Below are 21,210 nucleotides of genomic sequence, written 5' to 3'. Positions count from 1 at the left end.
GTATATAGCCTCGCTACTGTTATAGCCTCGCTACTGTATATAGCCTCACTACTGTATATAGCCTCACTACTGTATCTAGCCTCGCTACTGTATATAGCCTCGCTACTGTATATAGCCTCGCTACTGTTATAGCCTCGCTACTGTATATAACCACGCTACTGTATATAGCCTCGCTACTGTATATAGCCTCACTACTGTGTATAGCCTCACTACTGTATATAGCCTCACTACTGTATATTGCCTCGCTACTGTTATAGCCTCGCTACTGTATATAGCCTCACTACTGTATATAGCCTCGCTACTGTATATAGCCTCGCTACTGTATATAGCCTCGCTACTGTTATAGCCTCGCTACTGTATATAGCCTCACTACTGTATATAGCCTCACTACTGTATATAGCCTCACTACTGTATATAGCCTCTCTACTGTATATAGCCTCACTACTGTATATAGCCTCGTTACTGTATGTAACCTCGCAACTGTTATAGCCTCGCTACTGTATATAGCCTCGTTACTGTATATATCCTCGCTACTGTATAAAGCCTCGTTACTGTATATAGCCTCGTTACTGTATATAGCCTCGCTACTGTATATAGCCTCGCTACTGTACATAGCCTCTCTACTGTATATAGCCTCGCTACTGTATATAGCCTCGCTACTGTATATAGCCTCGCTACTGTATATAGCCTCTCTACTGTATATAGCCTCTCTACTGTATATAGCCTCGCTACTGTATATAGCCTCTCTACTGTATATAGCCTCGCTACTGTATATAGCCTCTCTACTGTATATAGCCTCTCTACTGTATATAGCCTCTCTACTGTATATAGCCTCACTACTGTATATAGCCTCTCTACTGTATATAGCCTCGCTACTGTATATAGCCTCTCTACTGTATATAGCCTCTCTACTGTATATAGCCTCTCTACTGTATATAGCCTCGCTACTGTATATAGCCTCGCTACTGTATATAGCCTCTCTACTGTATATAGCCTCGCTACTGTATATAGCCTCTCTACTGTATATAGCCTCTCTACTGTATATAGCCTCTCTACTGTATATAGCCTCGCTACTGTATATAGCCTCTCTACTGTATATAGCCTCGCTACTGTATATAGCCTCTCTACTGTATATAGCCTCTCTACTGTATATAGCCTCTCTACTGTATATAGCCTCTCTACTGTATATAGCCTCTCTACTGTATATAGCCTCGCTACTGTTATTTTTCATTCTTTTTTACTGTTTTTATTTATCTATTGTTCACCTAATACCTTCTTTTTTTTACTTAGAAATTGCACTGTTGGTTAGAGGCTGTAAGTAAGCATTTCACTGTAAGGTGAACCTGTTGTATTCGGCATTTCACTCTAAGGTGAACCTGTTGTATTCGGCACACGTGACAAATACACTTTGATTTGATTTGACCAACAGCTGTCCAAAAATAGTCTCTCCTCTTTGACCAAGTCTGACTTATGTGACCAGTTTTGTGGTCCAGTTATTGATGAGGTCTTCTCTGAGCCTCTGCCCCACATCGGTCACCACCAGCCGTGTGATTTGTGACAATTACACAAGTAACCTGGCATGACCTCCATTCTCCAGGCCCACGCCCCTCCTCGTAGTTTAGTTTCCAGCTCAGATGACAAAACCATGCCAAGAGCAATATTACTAGATTTTATTTATTTTGATCCTTGGTTCAGCTTGATCTGGACAGACATCTCCAACATTATACCTCCCAGGGCCAGAGCTTTGGAACATTTTCTGCTCTACGTTTGTGGGCGAACATTTGGTGGTGACTGGACTGAGGGTGAAGTACAGAGGAATGCATGTGGTCTGATCATGTTTGAAGGGAAGAGAACTTGATGTCTGGCTTTTTCACGTTCATTCTGACAACATTTTTAGGAGGTACAATTTTGGTAACCATGACTGATTGACAGGTGAAAATGAACAGTACTGGCTGACAGGATGTCATTTATGACTTTGTGTTATTGAGATGATTCAGTTAAAAATAACAGTGTATGATTCAATAATAAATATCTTCTCTGTTTACTGTCTAGGTAAATCCTTTGTCAATATGTTCAGTTACGAAGGAGAAACAATGCAGTAGAGAATTTGCATCCATTGTTCTGTTCCTTTAGTTTAGGGTGTAGTTTGTTTTAGCCATATAGTTTAGGGTGTGGTCTGTTCCAGCCATATAGATTAGGGCGCAGTTTGTTCTAGCCATATAGTTTAGGGTGTGGTCTGTTCTAGCCATATAGTTAGGGTGTGGTCTGTTCTATCCATATAGTTTAGGGTGTGGTCTGTTCTGTCCATATGGTTTAGGGTGCAGTTTGTTCTGTCCATATAGTTTAGGGTGTAGTTTGTTCTATCCATATAGTTTAGGTTGTAGTTTGTTCTGTCCATATAGTTTAGGGTGTAGTTTGTTCTATCCATATAGTTTAGGGTGTAGTTTGTTCTGTCCATATAGTTTAGGGTGTAGTTTGTTCTATCCATATAGTTTAGGGTGCAGTTTGTTCTGTTCGTATAGTTTAGGGTGTAGCTTGTTCTATCCATATAGTTTAGGGTGTAGCTTGTTCTATCCATATAGTTTAGGGTGTAGCTTGTTCTATCCATATAGTTTAGGGTGCAGTATGTTCTGTCCATATAGTTTAGGGTGTAGTTTGTTCTATCCATATAGTTTAGGGTGCAGTTTGTTCTGTTCGTATAGTTTAGGGTGCAGTTTGTTCTGTTCATATAGTTTAGGGTGCAGTCTGTTCTGTCCATATAGTTTAGGGTGCAGTTTGTTCTGTTCGTATAGTTTAGGGTGCAGTTTGTTCTGTTCGTATAGTTTAGGGTGCAGTCTGTTCTGTTCGTATAGTTTAGGGTGCAGTTTGTTCTGTTCGTATAGTTTAGGGTGCAGTCTGTTCTGTTCGTATAGTTTAGGGTGCAGTTTGTTCTGTTCGTATAGTTTAGGGTGCAGTTTGTTCTGTTCGTATAGTTTAGGGTGCAGTCTGTTCTGTTCGTATAGTTTAGGGTGCAGTCTGTTCTGTCCATATAGTTTAGGGTGCAGTTTGTTCTGTTCGTATAGTTTAGGGTGCAGTCTGTTCTGTCCATATAGTTTAGGGTGCAGTCTGTTCTGTCCATATAGTTTAGGGTGCAGTCTGTTCTGTTCGTATAGTTTAGGGTGCAGTTTGTTCTGTTCGTATAGTTTAGGGTGCAGTCTGTTCTGTTCGTATAGTTTAGGGTGCAGTTTGTTCTGTTCGTATAGTTTAGGGTGCAGTTTGTTCTGTTCGTATAGTTTAGGGTGCAGTCTGTTCTGTTCGTATAGTTTAGGGTGCAGTCTGTTCTGTTCGTATAGTTTAGGGTGCAGTCTGTTCTGTTCGTATAGTTTAGGGTGCAGTTTGTTCTGTTCGTATAGTTTAGGGTGCAGTCTGTTCTGTTCGTATAGTTTAGGGTGCAGTTTGTTCTGTTCGTATAGTTTAGGGTGCAGTTTGTTCTGTTCGTATAGTTTAGGGTGCAGTCTGTTCTGTTCGTATAGTTTAGGGTGCAGTCTGTTCTGTCCATATAGTTTAGGGTGCAGTTTGTTCTGTTCGTATAGTTTAGGGTGCAGTCTGTTCTGTCCATATAGTTTAGGGTGCAGTCTGTTCTGTCCATATAGTTTAGGGTGCAGTCTGTTCTGTTCGTATAGTTTAGGGTGCAGTTTGTTCTGTTCGTATAGTTTAGGGTGCAGTCTGTTCTGTCCATATAGTTTAGGGTGCAGTCTGTTCTGTCCATATAGTTTAGGGTGCAGTCTGTTCTGTCCATATAGTTTAGGGTGCAGTCTGTTCTGTTCGTATAGTTTAGGGTGCAGTCTGTTCTGTCCATATAGTTTAGGGTGCAGTTTGTTCTGTTCGTATAGTTTAGGGTGCAGTCTGTTCTGTTCGTATAGTTTAGGGTGCAGTTTGTTCTGTTCGTATAGTTTAGGGTGCAGTCTCGACTAAGAGTCAAATACCGATCTCCCGTGATAGGACCAACAACGAAGGCAGCATCCGAGTTTCACGACCCCCTGGGTGTAGCAGTATGAAACAGGGTGATATCCCAGTTGCCCATAAATATAGCTCTGCTCTGTAGCTGTAGTCATAGAAATATAATTACATCCCTCCCGGGTGGCGCAGTGATCTCTGTGCCACCAGAGATTCTGGGTTCGAGTCCAGGCTCTGCCGCAGCCGGCCGCGACCGGGAGGCTCATGGGGCGATGCACAATTGGACCAGCGTCGTCCGGGTTAGGGAGGGTTTGGCCGGCACTAGCAACTCCTGTGGCGGGCCGGGTGCAGTGCATGCTGACCAGGTCGCTAGGTGTACGGTGTTTCCTCCGACACGTTGGTGCGGCTGGCTTCCTGGTTGGATGTGCGTTGTGTCAAGAAGCAGTGCGGCTTGGTTGGGTTGTTTCGGAGGACGCATGGCTCTCGACCTTCACCTCTCCCGAGTCTGTACTGGAGTTGCAGCGATGAGACAAGACAGTAACTACTACCAATTGGATACCACGAAAAAGGGTAAAAAATAAATAAAATAAAAATAGAAATATAATTACTAGAACAGTCAAAGCCCCTCCGACCACCTCAGAATGGGTACACTCAATATGGCTGACATGGTATTACTCCTGTGGGTACAGTCAATATGGCCACTGGTCCACCCATCACAGAATATTGACTTGAATGGGAAAACCTGTTCTAGTAGTTATATTTCTATGGCTGTAGTGCTGCTGTGTAACCTGACCTGGTTGTGGGCCCCTAGTGGCCCCTGTACGGTACAGTCAGGGGCCATAAAATGATGGTTGTTCCTGGGTAATGGGCACACAAGGACAGTCCTAACAGGCTGATAAGTCTACAACAGAGGGTTATATTTGGAGGAGGTGAAGCAGAGGGGTAGAGAAAGTCTGACGTGTTCTCCCCTCTTTATGACAATGGGGTTGTTAGGGTGTGGAGCAGAGAGAGAGTGTGCGTGTGTGCGTGTGTGTGTGCACACTCCTGTCCCAGGTTGTTATGAAACTGGGGGTTCCCCCACTACACACACAAACACTATCTATGGTGTTATTGTGAAACCATGGCTACGTGAAACAAACCTGTATTTTCAGCAGTCAGTCTAATTAAAGAACTGATCATACTGTAGTAGCAGCTGTGATCACATGCAATAAATAACATAGATATTCAAATGTTGAGATCACGCACGCACGCACGCATACACACACACACACACACGCACGCACACACATACACACACACAGAATGCTAGAATGCTAATGAATGGGGACACTTCTAAATGTAACCCTCCTGGAGGAATTGTTCATCCCACAGCCATGTAACTGGATATAAATATCTCTCATTCAACATCCCCTCTTCTCTCCACTTACAGTATGTCTCTGGGCCTGGGAGACAGATAGACAGGAATCTCTCTGGTTCTGGGAGACGGATAGACAGGAATCTCTCTGGTTCTGGGAGACGGATAGACCGGTATCTCTCTGGGCCAGGGAGACAGATAGACAGGAATCTCTCTGGTTCTGGGAGACAGATAGACAGGAATCTCTCTGGTTCTGGGAGACAGATAGACAGGAATCGCTCTGGTTCTGGGAGACAGACAGGAATCTCTCTGGTTCTGGGAGACAGATAGACTGGAATCTCTCTGGTTCTGGGAGACAGATAGACAGGAATCTCTCTGGTTCTGGGAGACAGATAGACAGGAATCTCTCTGGTTCTGGGAGACAGATAGACAGGAATCTCTCTGGTTCTGGGAGACAGATAGACAGGAATCTCTCTGGTTCTGGGAGACGGATAGACAGGAATCTCTCTGGTTCTGGGAGACGGATAGACAGGAATCTCTCTGGTTCTGGGAGACGGATAGACAGAAATCTCTCTGGTTCTGGGAGACGGATAGACAGTAATCTCTCTGGTTCTGGGAGACGGATAGACAGGAATCTCTCTGGGCCTGGGAGACAGACAGGAATTTCTCTGGGCCTGGGAGACAGATAGACAGGAATATCTATGAATATCCTGCCTGCAGCTTATATGAGAGGACTTGTATGGTAGCTACGCAGCCTGTGGCTGAGTTTGAGGAAAGGTGCTTGCAGTACAACTGATGTTGGCCACTTTAATAAATGGATCACTGGTCACTTTAATAATGCCACTTTAAGAATGTTTACATATCTCGCATTACTCATCTCATGTGTACTGTCATCCTTCACTATCTATTGTATCTTAGCCGCTCTTGTCACGTTCTGACCATCGTTCGTGCGTGTTTTCCTTGTTTTAGTGTTGGTCAGGACGTGAGCTGGGTGGGCATTCTATGTTGGATGTCTTGTTTGTCTATTTCTATGTCTGGCCTGATATGGTTCTCAATCAGAGGCAGGTGTTAGTCATTGTCTCTGATTGGGAACCATATTTAGGTAGCCTGGGTTTCACTGTGTGTTTGTGGGTGATTGTTCCTGTCTCTGTGTTTGCACCAGATAGGACTAGTTAGGTTGTCACATTTCATTATTTTGTAGTTTATTCATGTATAGTTTTTCCTTTATTTAACAAACATGAATCATCACAACGCTGCATTTTGGTCCGACTGCTCATCTGTCACTGCTCATCTATATATTTTATACTCGGTCACTGCTCATCTATATATTTTATACTCTGTCACTGCTCATCTATATATTTTATACTCTGTCACTGCTCATCTATATATTTTATACTTATATATTCTCATCCCATTCCTTTATTAGATTGTGTGTATTAGGTTTAGTTGTGGAATTTGTTAGATATTAGGTTTAGTTGTGGAAAGTGTTAGATATTAGGTTTAGTTGTGGAAAGTGTTAGATATTAGGTTTAGTTGTGGAATGTGTTAGATATTAGGTTTAGTTGTGGAATTTGTTAGATATTAGGTTTAGTTGTGGAATTTGTTAGATATTAGGTTTAGTTGTGGAATGTGTTAGATATTAGGTTTAGTTGTGGAATGTGTTAGATATTAGGTTTAGTTGTGGAATGTGTTAGATATTAGGTTTAGTTGTGGAATTTGTTAGATATTAGGTTTAGTTGTGGAATGTGTTAGATATTAGGTTTAGTTGTGGAATGTGTTAGATATTAGGTTTAGTTGTGGAATTTGTTAGATATTAGGTTTAGTTGTGGAATTTGTTAGATATTAGGTTTAGTTGTGGAATTTGTTAGATATTAGGTTTTGTTGTGGAATTATTAGATTTGACCTGTTAGATACCGCTGCACTGTTGGATCTAGAAACAGAAGAATTTCTACACTCACAATAACATCTGCTAACCATGTGTATGTGACCAATAACATCTGTTAACCATGTGTATGTGACCAATAACATCTGCTAACCATGTGTATGTGACCAATAACATCTGCTAACCATGTGTATGTGACCAATAACATCTGCTAACCATGTGTATGTAACCAATAACATCTGCTAACCATGTGTATGTGACCAATAACATCTGCTAACCATGTGTATGTGACCAATAACATCTGCTAACCATGTGTATGTGACCAATAACATCTGCTAACCATGTGTATGTAACCAATAACATCTGCTAACCATGTGTATGTGACCAATAACATCTGCTAACCATGTGTATGTGACCAATAACATCTGTTAACCATGTGTATGTGACCAAAACATTTGATTTTGATTGGATTTGACATCACACAGGGTTGTTTTCCTCAGTTTATACAACAGAACATATCACTTCTATTCATCCTCTGGCTTTGTTATTCACATACTGTATGGTGCCACTGACTGACACACAGTTGTTCATTTCGTAGTTGTTGTTTCTTATGCTTTAGAATCCATTGGTCATTTTATTTCTAGATTGCCACCCATCCCTGTAGACCCCAGCAATAGCGCGTTTACTGATTGAAAAGACCCTTGATGTAACATGGTGGTAATTGGCCACTGTAGAGCCTCTACTGGAACGTTTACGACACAACAGTCAGCACCTCTCTCTCTGTCAATTCAGTTACATTTAAAGGGCTTTATTGGCATGGGAAACATATGTTTACATTGCCAATGCAAGTGATATAGATGTTTTGTCCTAAAACAGGATTTACAATCTCAGGAAGTAGTGCACTATGTACGGAATAGGGAACCATTTGGGAGGCAGCAGCCATAGAGGGGGGTCATACCAGTAAATTATGCCACTTTTGGGCTGTGATTGCAAATAATGTTTTAGCACATACAAACCTTTCCCATTTCCCCCCTACCAGCCTCATCTGTCATGCCAGTTAATCCAGTCCAATGTGCAAAGATTCACTAGCAGAGACTGACTTCAGATCTGCTGTTTCTCTCCACAGAGGAGGAGGTGGAGGATGTCCTGAGCCACATCCTGAGAGACAGATCACACATCGACGAGACACTGAGGCTGGCCTCTGAGGAGAACGCAGCAGAAAACTATCATGGTAAATAATAGGTTAAATATATTACTGAGGCTTACAGTTGTTCCTGGTCAGGTCACATGGTAAAGAAAAACTCCTGTCCCTAAATATCAAGTATGATCACATCTTAATAGGCTATAGAGCTTTAGATATTGTTGACGTTATCAAATGTCATTGTTGAGCATTAGCATTATTACAAAGATATTGTGAGATACAAGAAGACATGCAGTAGAGCACTTTGCAGATATTCACAAGACATTTTTGCACCTGGTGTGACATGGGACATGTACCAAATAGCACCATATTCCCTGTGTAGTGCACTTCCTTTGAGCAGGGCCCATATGGCTTTGATCAAAAGTAGTGCACTAAATAGGGAATAGGATGCCATTCGGGATGCAGATTTGGTTTTGAATTTGTCGTGTCTATTAATTACCTGTCAAACACCAGTAGTGTTATTACAGAGAAAAATGAATATTTCTGTTTCGATAAATGTACTCAGTATGTTCCCTGTCCTGCTCTGATGTGTCATTATACTAATCTATGGGTTAATGAAGCACATCTTAGAAAGTAATGATGGGTGATCCTCTATGGGTCTGTGGGTACTTGCCTGTGTATGTGTGCGTTCCAAATTACACCCTAGTCCGTATATAGTGCACTACTTTTCACCAGGCTCATAGGTCTCTGGTAAAAAAAGTAGTGCACTATATAATGAATAGGGTGGTTTTTGGCACGCAGCCTATAGCTTTAGTTAGAGAAAGAAACACGTGGTGCCAGAGCCTTAATGGACCTCTTCTCCATTAGCGCTAATGGGTAACATCGTTAGTGTTAACGAGTCCCAAATCTTCTGTTTTTAATCTGTTTTCCTTTTATCTCCCCTCGCTCTCTCTCCCCTCTCTCTCTCTCCCCTCTCTCTCTCTCCCCTCTCTCTCTCTCTCTCTCTCTCTCTCTCTCCCCTCTCTCTCTCTCTCTCTCTCTCTCTCCCCTCTCTCTCTCCATCCCTTTCTCTCTCTCTCCCCTTTCTCTCTCTCTCCCCTTTCTCTCTCTCTCCCCTCTCTCTCTCTCTCCCCTCTCTCTCTCCCCTCTCTCTCTCCCCTCTCTCTCTCCCTCCCTCTCTCTCCACCCCTCTCTCTCTCCCTCCCTCCCTCCCTCTCTCCATCCCTCTCTCTCCCTCCCTCTCTCTCTCTCCCCTCTCTCTCCCTCCCCTCTCTCTCTCCATCCCTCTCTCTCCATCCCTCTCTCTCTCTCCCCTCTCTCTCTCTCCCCTCTCTCTCTCCATCCCTCTCTCTCTCTCCCCTCTCTCTCTCCCCTCTCTCTCTCTCCCTCCCTCTCTCTCCACCCCTCTCTCTCTCTCCCTCCCTGCCTCTCTATCTCCATCCCTCTCTCCCTCTCTCCCCTCTCTCTCTCTCCTCTCTCTCTCTCTCCCCTCTCTCTCCATCCCTCTCTCTCTCTCCCCTCTCTCTCTCTCCCCTCTCTCTCTCTCCCTCCCTCTCTCCACCCCTCTCTCTCTCTCCCTCCCTCCCTCTCTATCTCCATCCCTCTCTCTCTCTCTCCTCTCTCTCTCTCTCCCCTCTCTCTCTCCATCCCTCTCTCTCTCTATCCCCTCTCTCTCTCTCTCCCCTCTCTCTCTCTATCCCCTCTCTCTCTCTCTCATCCCTCTCTCTCTCCCTCCCTCTCTCTCTCTCCCCTCTCTCTCCACCCCTCTCTCTCTGTCCCTCCCTCCCTCTCTATCTCCATCCCTCTCTCTCCCCCTCCCTCTCTCTCTCTCCCCTCTCTCTCCCTCCCTCTCTCTCTCTCTGAACTCTCCAACTCATTCTCATTCTATAATGACTTGTTGGTTATTTAATCTAACATTTTCTTACCGTTCTTCCTCTCCTGTTTAACTGAAACTCCTGTACTCTACCTCTCTGTCTCCTTTCTTTCCTCTACACTCCTTATCATCTTATTATGTTTCCTTCTCTTACCCGTGTCTTACCTTCTCTTACCCGTGTCTTACCTTCTCTTACCCGTGTCTTATCTTCTCTTATCTTCTCTCACCATTCTACCTTTCTTCTTACATGAACCAACTCTACCTCCCTCCCTCTATCTCATTCCATATACATTCCTTCTTACCATGGACACCAGGGTTCAAATACTTTGACTCTTGGGGGTGCCCAATACCACACTTAAAATATATAGACTCTTGGGGTTGCCCGAAGCCACTTGGGGGTGCCCGACATTGATCTTTTTGAGAATTATGGGGGGGCTGACATTGATATTTAAATTAATATGGTGGTCCTAATTGTTATGGGGGGGCTGACATTGATATTTAAATTAATATGGTGGTCCTAATTGTTATGGGGGGGCTGACATTGATATTTAAATTAATATGGTGGTCCTAATTGTTATGGGGGGGCTGACATTGATATTTAAATTCATATGGTGGTCCTAATTGTTATGGGGGGGCTGACATTGATATTTAAATTCATATGGTGGTCCTAATTGTTATGGGGGGGCTGACATTGATATTTAAATTCATATGGTGGTCCTAATTGTTATGGGGGGGGCTGACATTGATATTTAAATTAATATGGTGGTCCTAATTGTTATGGGGGATGCCCAGCCTCTCCTCTCCCCCACTGTAATTTGAACCCTGTTCTTACCATCCTCCCCTCATTCTCTTTCTCTCCCCCTCCAGCTGCTATTCAGAAGTTACGTAAGATCTACCACTCAGCCATCAAGCCCATGGAACAGGCCTATAAGTACAACGAGCTCAGAGCACATGAGATCTCAGGTACAGGGAGGGCTTTGCTTAGCACACTGTTTCAGGTTGTTAGTGTGTGTTGGCTTGATCTCAGATCTGTTTGTGCTATCATGTCACCTTTTCATTTATTAGTTGACATGATAGCACAAACAGATCTGGGATCAGGCTAAGTGTGTGTGTGTGTGTGGTTTCCTTGTTTGGGTTGACATGGTGACTGAGTGTAGGCATGTTCAACTTTTTTGTTTTTGTTTTAAAGATTTTTTAAGGGTTTAAAAGTTAAGTACCTTAATATAACTCTTATTGCAGTATTGTTACAGATGTTACTAAGCAGTTATTATAACCCATGTTGTGCATTATAATGCATTATGCATAGCCCATAAGGCGTTAGAAAATGCATTATAATGCATTATAAACAGGATATTCATAGGAGGTGTTAATGTTATTTTTGATAACATGTCTTCGGGGGGATGACTTTCCCTCCTTCCTTGGTCAACCTGTGCAGACCCAACTGCACTTCCCCATCTTGAAGCAAAGCTCGCCCTCTTGTGGCCTGGCATGGTCTTTAACCTTCATACAAATACTGAACCTCCTGACATAATCAGAATAAAAGGTTTTATAGGAAGTGCTAAGCCATCCCAGAATACTCAGATACTGTGTTAAAAAGGTTTAAAGGGAGCCAGGTGTTATCGAAGCAATGGTTTGTTCCCTTGACTGAGAAATTCCTTGAAGATGTTGCTTTGTCTCTCTCTCTTTACTGTAATTTGACTAACTGTCACATAATGAATTGAACTGTGTGGAGTGCAGTGCACAGGAAGGAACACATAATGAATTGAACTGTGTGGAGTGCAGTGCACAGGAAGGAACACATAATGAATTGAACTGTGTGGAGTGCAGTGCACAGGAAGGAACACATACTGAATTGAACTGTGTGGAGTGCAGTGCACAGGAAGGAACACATAATGAATTGAACTGTGTGGAGTGCAGTGCACAGGAAGGAACACATACTGAATTGAACTGTGTGGAGTGCAGTGCACAGGAAGGAACACATAATGAATTGAACTGTGTGGAGTGCAGTGCACAGGAAGGAACACATAATGAATTGAACTGTGTGGAGTGTAGTGCACAGGAAGGAACACATAATGAATTGAACTGTGTGGAGTGCAGTGCACAGGAAGGAACACATAATGAATTGAACTGTGTGGAGTGCAGTGCACAGGAAGGAATGATTGATCTGGATCCACAGATCCCCCCCCCCCCCCCCGCCACCTGTTGTCCAGTAACCTTCAACTTCATCCATTATAGATCTGCATGTTTGACACTTCCAGTTAAACATCATCATGCCCCGACATCTCTCCTTCCCTCTCACTTTCCCTCTCTCATCCCCACCTCATCCCTACCTCATCCCCACCTCATCCCCACCTCACCTAACAGGCGGACGAACACTGGGGGATGGGAACACAGGTTGGTATAGTGGGGGGACCTTTGCCGAAGCATGGCACTGGCTGAAGTGCTCACCCCCCTCTTTCACACTCCCAGGACCCCAGCCATTGGTCCTTGGTATGGACCAGTTTGGTTGTTTGGCGCAAACAAATGATCCTGTATGTCACAATTGTCATCAGTTGTGACAAAGGCATTTTCATTCACATCACTTTGAACTGCTGTAAACTTGAGAAGAAATCATTTGCATTTCAAAGACCTACTGTAATGGAAAATGAAAGTAATGTACGAGGTCATTTTATGAATCTGATTATATGACTGAACGTTCACAAAACAATTGAGGGACATATTTCCCCTTGATACTAAGTAAATACAGTATACCATTCTAACTCAGTATTTTAATTCTATACTAATCAATTAATAAGGGGAGATCCTCAATCTGCAGTTACACATGAAAGGATTCCCTGAGGTCTGGTCCATTACAATTGGGATGCTTAAAGGCACTACCCCATTGGATCAAAGATGTAAAGAGTCCTACAGCATTCAAACATGCCTTTAGTGTAAACAACGGGCATGCACATGTCTGGGGGAGGGTCGGGGTTCAGTTGGTGCAATGGGGGGGGGGGGGTGCATGTGCAGCACTGGCTTAAGCAAAATAAGCAGGTAAGGGTGGGAAAGGGTGCTTCTGACAATGAACAAATACTAGGGCACAAGGTTGTAAAAAGCACCATCAGTATTAAATCCTATACAACCTGGGGAAAGTTCTATACTAAAGATCTGATCAACTTTCAGACTCTCTCTGTAATTCTGACATGCAGAGATACAGACAATAACATCTGGTTGCTTCTAAGTGACTTTGTGGTCATCTCCGACAACCTCCCATTACAAAGCTTGCTTTGGTTTGGTTGAAGGCCGATCCATTCCTTTCATAGGTTATACATCCACCTCTGTGTTCACCTTGCCTTTTTACTGCTGGGGCTTGTTTTTCTGCTTGGCGATGAACAGTCACCAGACCTTCTCCAGTCTATGGCAGCAGAACAGCCTCAGGTAGAATACAGGGAATTGGACTGCGATGATACACGTGCCAAGGAATGAATCAGGCCTCAATATTATCAAGTGACTGCAAAGAAATACATAGATTTTCTGGAATCTTTTAAAAGACAGACTAACGTTCTGTTTTGTCAGCATGGCGGAAGACATATGAAGGTTGTGCTCATCTTTAATCAGGCATTATGTTATTTTGATGAATGCATTTGCAGTTTTGAGTGTTTCATATCGTTTTTCTGAATGTAATTACTGTTTTGAATCGGAAACTCGTTTTTGAAAATGCATTTAAAATGCAGTTCTATATCTTGTGTTCACCGTTCTGACAATCGGACAATGTTATTCCAAGAAATGCTTTCAAGAGGTTTAGAAAAACTGTGATTGGATGGCGTCATGGGTATAATTGGTCATCACTGGATAATCTTATAGTACCCCTCCTTGAATGAAAATTGACCATTTCTTTACTTCTTTCCCATGTTTTGGGAAGGGATCACTACCATTACCTGGCTTTCCAACCAAGCTGCATGAATTGAGGAGCGAACTGAGGAAAAGAGGAGATTCAGCAACACTCCCATGTTTTGGACTAAACTTTTCCATCCACTGTGAGTGGCAGAATAGTTTCGCAACACATTCGACAGACAGTGGGTTCATTTTTCTACAAAACGTCCTGCTTTTTAGTCTCTTTTTTCCCTTTTTTTATTATTATTTTTTTACACTTTTTAAGTCTTTTTACTTCTGACTGAATTACAAATAGATCTACACAGACAGGACATCCTGACCCTGACCAGCCCAACAAACACTATGTCCACTCACACTCACCCTTTCATGTGCCTGTTCTGTCTGTCATGTTGCTGTTCTGTCTGTCATGTTGCTGTTCTGTCTGTGTTCCTGTTCTGTCTGTCATGTTCCTGTTCTGTCTGTCATGTTGCTGTTCTGTCTGTCATGTTGCTGTTCTGTCTGTCATATTGCTGTTCTGTCTGTCATATTGCTGTTCTGTCTGTCATGTTGCTGTTCTGTCTGTGTTCCTGTTCTGTCTGTCATGTTCCTGTTCTGTCTGTCATGTTGCTGTTCTGTCTGTCATGTTGCTGTTCTGTCTGTCATGTTGCTGTTCTGTCTGTCATATTGCTGTTCTGTCTGTCATATTGCTGTTCTGTCTGTCATGTTGCTGTTCTGTCTGTCATGTTCCTGTTCTGTCTGTCATGTTGCTGTTCTGTCTGTCATGTTGCTGTTCTGTCTGTCATGTTGCTGTTCTGTCTGTCATGTTGCTGTTCTGTCTGTGTTCCTGTTCTGTCTGTCATGTTCCTGTTCTGTCTGTCATGTTGCTGTTCTGTCTGTCATGTTGCTGTTCTGTCTGTGTTCCTGTTCTGTCTGTCATGTTGCTGTTCTGTCTGTCATGTTGCTGTTCTGTCTGTCATGTTGCTGTTCTGTCTCATGTTGCTGTTCTGTCTGTCATGTTGCTGTTCTGTCTGTCATGTTGCTGTTCTGTCTGTCATGTTGCTGTTCTGCTTCTTTCTTCCATGTTGCTCCTCTGTGTTTGTCTGAGATCATTGGCAGTATGCTGCTGCTAAGATATATTTAGTTTTTGTCCAGTAACTAGGCTGTCTTACTATGTTTAGTGAATCCTCTGCCCAGCACAAACTTGGGATGCATCTGCACCCTACACCCTATATAGTGCACTACTGAGGACAAAGTACAATACACTGACTGTACAAAACATTAAGAACACCTTCCTAACATTGAGATGCACCTCATTTTCCTCTCAGAACAGCCTTAATTCATCAGGGCATGGACTCTACAAGGTGTTGAAAGCGTTCCACAGGAATGCTGGCCCATGTGGACTCCAATGCTTCCCACAGTTGTGTCAAGTTGGCTGGATGTCCATTGGTTGGTGGACCATTTGTGATGCACATGGGAAACTGTTGACTGTGAAAAACCCTGCAGCGTTGCAGTTCTTCACACACTCAAATCGGTGTGCTTGGCACTTACTGCCATACTCTGTTCAAAGGCACTTAAATATGTTGTCTTGTTTATTCACCCTCTGAATAGCACGCACACACAATCCATGTCTCAATTGTCTCAAGGCTTAAAAATCCTTCTCTAACCCGTCTACTCCCCTTCATCTACACTGATTGAAGTGGATTTAACAAGTGACATCAATAAAGAATCATATCTTTCACCTGTATTCACCTGGTCAGTTTCTCTCATGGAAAGAGCAGGTGTTCCTAATGTTTTGTCCACTCAGTGCATGCCTGCGCTCTGTGCCAGACATAGAAATGGGAATGCCACAATGCAGGGCATGTCTAACATTCTGTATAGAAATTGCATCACCATCAAACTAATGAAAGCAACTCCGGTGAAAAACTACAATTTCTATAGTTGCTCGTGGTCTAGCTTTGCTGTCATATGCTACTTTATTGTCTGTCACCTACAAGCATGTGCACCATGCAGCCTGTGGTTGAGGAAGCATCAAGCCTGCATCCCATTGGCCATTGCACTGGTTCCTGACCCCTACAGTTGAGAAACATGTTCTCAGACACAGAGAGGTCTGGAACCTTTGCAAAACATTTTCTACGTTGTCAGCTGGCCAGCTTAGAACAACTCAAGTTTTCGTTGACCATCTTATGAACATCGACTTACTTTCAGGGAAGCGTCTCATTCTCTTTATTTGAGTGTAATTGTAGGTAACAGTATGCCAGCGGTTGTTTCCATTTGAATACACTCCCGGTGAACAGGCTGTTGTGATTTATCAGATTAGGTTTCAGACGTACTGGAGTGGCTCTATGTCTCTGGTCTTCCATGTCGTCATGAGTGCAGTGAACCTCCACGGCTCTAACCAGCATCACCACCTCCTCTCTCTACCTGACAGATGGGGAGATCACCTCCAAGCCCATGGTGTTGTTCCTTGGGCCCTGGAGTGTAGGCAAGTCCTCCATGATCAACTACCTGCTTGGCCTGAAGGATAGCCCCTACCAGCTGTACACAGGTAAGCCCCTTCAAACTTCACCTGGTTTCTGATATACATGTTTTTTTACCTGGTTTCTGATGCACCTGTATTTTCACCTGGTTTCTGATGTACCTGTTTTTCATATCAAATCAATATATTTGTCACATGTGCAGAATACAACAGGTGTAGTAGATCTTACTGTGAAATGCTTACTTACAAGCCCTTAACCAACAATGCAGTTTTAAGAAAATATAGTTAAGAAAATATTTAGTAAATAAAGTATTTTTTAAAGTTACACAATAAAATATAAATAACGAGGCTATATACAGGAGGTACCAGTACCGAGTCAATGTGCGGTTAGTTGAGGTAATTGAAGTCATTTAGGTTTTTCACCTGGTTTCTGATGTACTTAACTCTTCACTCTACCTACTTACTCCTCCTCTTCTGCTCTATCATCTTCTCTCATTCTTCTCTGCATCTTCTCTTCTTTCCTGTTCCCCTTTTCCATCTCCCTCTCTCACATCTTTCTCCCGTTTTTCTCTCCCTCTGTATGCCAGGTGCTGAGCCCACTACCTCTGAGTTCACTGTGATCATGCACGGCGAGAAGACCCGCTCCATAGAGGGTATCGTCATGGCGGCCGACAGCTCGCGCTCCTTCTCGCCCCTGGAGAAGTTTGGGCAGAGCTTTCTTGAGAAGCTGATTGGCATTGAGATGCCCCACAAGCTGCTGGAGCGCGTCACCTTCGTGGACACGCCTGGAATCATTGAGAACCGCAAGCAGCAGGAGAGAGGTAAGGCACACAGAGAGCAGGAGAGAGGTAAGGCACACAGAGAGCAGGAGAGAGGTAAGGCACACAGAGAGCAGGAGAGAGGTAAGGCACACAGAGAGCAGGAGAGCTGAAGATCTTGTAGCAAATTCAGGCGGCAGCACGACCGGGGCTCAAACACAAGTCATTGCGACTGTCAGTCCAACAGCTTTGCCATGGCTGTTTGTCTAAGTTTCATCGCTACAGTATCTTCCGTTCAAATTCACATGAACATGAAATATTAAACATGATCACCTCTTATCATCAGATAGACCGAGGAATTTTAAGACAGTGGTGACCCCTAAAAACCTGTCAACCTCTAAGATTTATGTTACACAATTAGACCTATACATCTATCTACATCAATAAATAATAATGAGTGTTATGTAATAATAATCTACATTCATTTTAAGATGTAAGTCGCTCTGGATAAGAGCGTCTGATAAATGCCTAAAATAGAAAAATTGACATTTAGAATCAATCTAGCCTCATTGGTGTTAAATGGCATGCAACCGTGACTCCTGACTGTCCAAGACATTGGTGTTAAATGGAATGCAACCATGACTCCTGACTGTCCAAGACATTGGTGTTAAATGGAATGCAACCATGACTCCTGACTGTTCAAGACATTGATGTTAAATGACCCTGTTTCTACCTCCTCCCTCCAGGCTATCCCTTCAACGATGTGTGCCAGTGGTTCATCGATCGTGCCGACCTCATCTTTGTGACCTTTGACCCCACCAAGCTGGACGTGGGCCTGGAGCTGGAGATGCTCTTCCGCCAGCTGAAGGGCCGTGAGTCCCAGATCCGCATCATCCTCAACAAGGCAGACAACCTGGCCACCCAGGACTTGATGCGTGTCTACGGTGCCCTCTTCTGGTCGCTAGCACCCCTCATCAACGTCACAGAGCCCCCAAGGGTCTACGTCAGCTCTTTCTGGCCTTTCGACTACGCACCCGACACCAGTCGCGAGCTGTTTAAGCGCGAGGAGATCTCCCTCTTGGAAGACCTAAACCAGGTGATCGAGAACCGCATGGAGAACAAGATCGCCTTCATCCGCCAGCATGCCATCCGGGTGCGCATCCATGCACTTCTGGTGGACCGCTACGTTCAGACCTTCAAGGACAAGATGAGCTACTTCAGTGACCCGGACCTGGTGTTCAAGGAGATCGTGGACGACCCGGACAAGTTCTTCATCTTCAAGTCCATCCTGGCCAAGACCAACGTGAGCAAGTTCGACCTGCCCAACCGTGAAGCCTACCAGGACTTCTTCGGTGTGAATCCGATTGGCAGTTTCAAGTCCCTGTCCGCCCAGTGCTCCTACTCAGGCGGCTGCCTGCTGGACAAGATCGAGAAGGCCATCACCAGTGAGCTGCCGGGTCTTCTAAGCAGCATCAACCCAGGCAAGGCCCCCCCCGGCCTGTCCTCCTGCGAGGCCACTGGATGCGGAGACAAGCCTAAGAACCGCTATCGGAAAAACTGATAGAATACGAGAGAGAGGAGGAGGGAAGAGAATAAAGGAAGAAGAGGAGGTGTGAAGGAGTGATAAAGGAAAAAGCGGAACGGTGACATTGGTCAGACCCCCGGTCTTGTCAGACCCCCGGTCTGGTCAGACCCCCAGTCTGGTCAGACCCCCAGTCTGGTCAGACCCCCGGTCTGGTCAGACCCCCGGTCTTGTCAGAAGCCTGTAATGTTGTTGTTTGAGGAGACAGAGAAGGGAAGGGTTCATTTAGAGGGTTGTTTCTCAGGAGAACAAGAGGTGGTGGTGTGTTGAGGGTTTGGGGAGAGGAAGAGATGGAGGGAGGAAGGGTTTGTGTGTATGATTTGGCAGCTGAGAATAATAGTTGCTTGGAGAGATGAGAAGATTACAGAATAACTCATCTCCCTCCTCTCTCCCTTGCACAACCACAATGAACTGTCTGTGATTGCAGGAAAAATATGTAAAATTGTATAAAAATACAAAATGGTGAGACTGAAACAGTCTACCACCAGCTCCCTTGTATGTGAATAAAATGGGAAATTGGAAACAGGAGTTGCCAATTTGTTTTACAAAATCTTATTTGAAAAATGCATTGCAGCAGGTCTCAATTCTCTGCGACGTTCTTTGTCTTTCTTTTTGAAGTCTGGGTTCAGTCCTTTCCACAGACATTAGATCTGGATCTTTTTTCTCTCCTATGAAGGCATTATAAGCTCAGCCTTTAGGTGTAATAACACTGTCAAGATGCCTTTTAACACTGCATGTTAGATGACAGATGGTATTTATTTAATAACTGATGATATCATAGGTGCATGTATTTACCTTTCTCAATGTTCCCTTAAACAACTGACAAACCTTATGGTGCAGTCCCAACAAACTCTATGTACGGTGCTGTAAGATGGTCCACTCTCTTGGCCATCTTTGTTTTATATGCTTCTTCTCGCTCTCAGGTTGTTGACAGCCTGTGATATGAGCAGAGACGAATGAGGAAGCGAGACATCCTACTCCCTTATTTTTTCTGGTTCATATGCAGTCCATGAACTAAGTAGACCAGACCCAGCTGTTATCACATTGGTGTCTATGGGAGAACACCCCTTAAGCAGACCGGAACTGTGACCATTTTTTTCAATGGTAAAAGGCCTGAGTGGGACATCTTCATTTATCCACTATCTTTGATATGAGCAGTGTCTTGAATGCAGATGTCAGGGTCATGATCTTCACATCCTATTGGTGGTAGGGTGGGGTGATGGGGTAGGGGTTTGGGTGTACTCTGATTCACTTCTTAACTATGCTTACTTTGCTGTTGTTTGAGTATATACATTTGCTAGCTTAGTTGCCAGGTCTGTTTGTGCTTTAGCCCTTCTATCATATCGCATGACAAAGTACAAACAGAGAAGAGTTGGCTAAAGCACAAACAAGTCTGGCAACCCATCCATGAATCTTCCATTGTCTGATAGGAATTCAATACTGTATTTCAAAGTTTTCTTTCTCCTTTAAAATGATACGCTTGCCAGCTGTTTAGCTGAATGACCAACAGGATATAAAAGGGAAACAGGTTACATGAATGATGGAGAACCTTCTCATGGTGTGACAGTAAATAAACCAAATGATGTGTGTTTGAGTGTGACATGTATGTCTTTATCCATTTCTTCTGCAGGTTAGCGAGCCATTTACAGGTCTTGTAATAATTATGTATCTTTCATCCCCACTGTACATAGTTCAACATTACACGAGTAGCCAATCATTACAAAACATAGATTGTTACACAGTTATATATTTATTACACAGTATAATGACACATTGCAACACACACAAACTAGTGCCAAGAGGTTGTATTGGGTTTTGTGAGAAAGATTGTTGAGTAACTCCCTCTCAGAGGATGCATCCTTTAGTTCAAGTTTAATTTATTGCCTTCATGCACTCTAGAACAGTGGGACTTCCTCTGCTCTTTAGGGAGAGGTAAAGAAGAGAACTACAAGGGACGAGTGAACAGATTCATGACTATTGGCAGCCCTTTGACCCCTGACCTCTGTGAGAGTTGAGGGCTGTGGGTAGAAGTCACCCAAAGGCTCAGATCTAGGATCAGCTTACCCTCACCTAACCTTAACCATCAGGGAGAAGAATGCAACACTGACCTCAGATCAGGGTCTAGGTGCACCTTCATCCTACTCTAAGCTGAGGCTGCTGAGCTGAACTCCAGACCTGAGGTCACTCCTCTCCTGCTACAGCCAGGTGGGGATCAACTGGGGTCTATTCAGTGATGTGAAACATTCTAAATGTTGTTGATCGAAGTAGAATGAATAGAGCTGATATGACTCCCTGTTCTATCTGACAGGCAATCAGATTTGTTCTACTCAAAACTTTTCTATCAGATTTGTTCTAC

The 21,210-nt window shown here is 43.7% G+C and overlaps 1 protein-coding gene across 2 annotated transcripts in view; it reads left to right on the top strand.

Annotated features, from left to right (window-relative positions):
* LOC110487012 (sarcalumenin) overlaps positions 1–20,454 on the top strand; it is a 35,460-nt gene extending 15,006 nt beyond the window's left edge. Inside the window, exons 2-7 of one of the 2 annotated variants that reach the window (XM_036941750.1) lie at positions 8,299–8,403; positions 11,054–11,149; positions 12,551–12,580; positions 16,467–16,583; positions 17,102–17,335; positions 18,019–20,454. In XM_036941750.1, coding sequence (XP_036797645.1) covers positions 8,299–8,403; positions 11,054–11,149; positions 12,551–12,580; positions 16,467–16,583; positions 17,102–17,335; positions 18,019–18,833 — 1,397 coding nt within the window. In that variant the 3' untranslated portion in view covers positions 18,834–20,454. The remainder of the gene's footprint in view (positions 1–8,298; positions 8,404–11,053; positions 11,150–12,550; positions 12,581–16,466; positions 16,584–17,101; positions 17,336–18,018) is intronic. The other variant, XM_036941751.1, reaches the window with a different exon arrangement.
* The last annotated feature ends 756 nt before the right edge of the window (positions 20,455–21,210 follow it).

The sequence above is a fragment of the Oncorhynchus mykiss genome, chromosome 13, assembly GCF_013265735.2.
Source record: "Oncorhynchus mykiss isolate Arlee chromosome 13, USDA_OmykA_1.1, whole genome shotgun sequence".
NCBI lineage: Eukaryota > Metazoa > Chordata > Actinopteri > Salmoniformes > Salmonidae > Oncorhynchus > Oncorhynchus mykiss.
The sequence above is the reverse complement of the archived record's forward strand: the minus strand, read 5'-3'. Positions and strand labels throughout refer to the sequence as shown.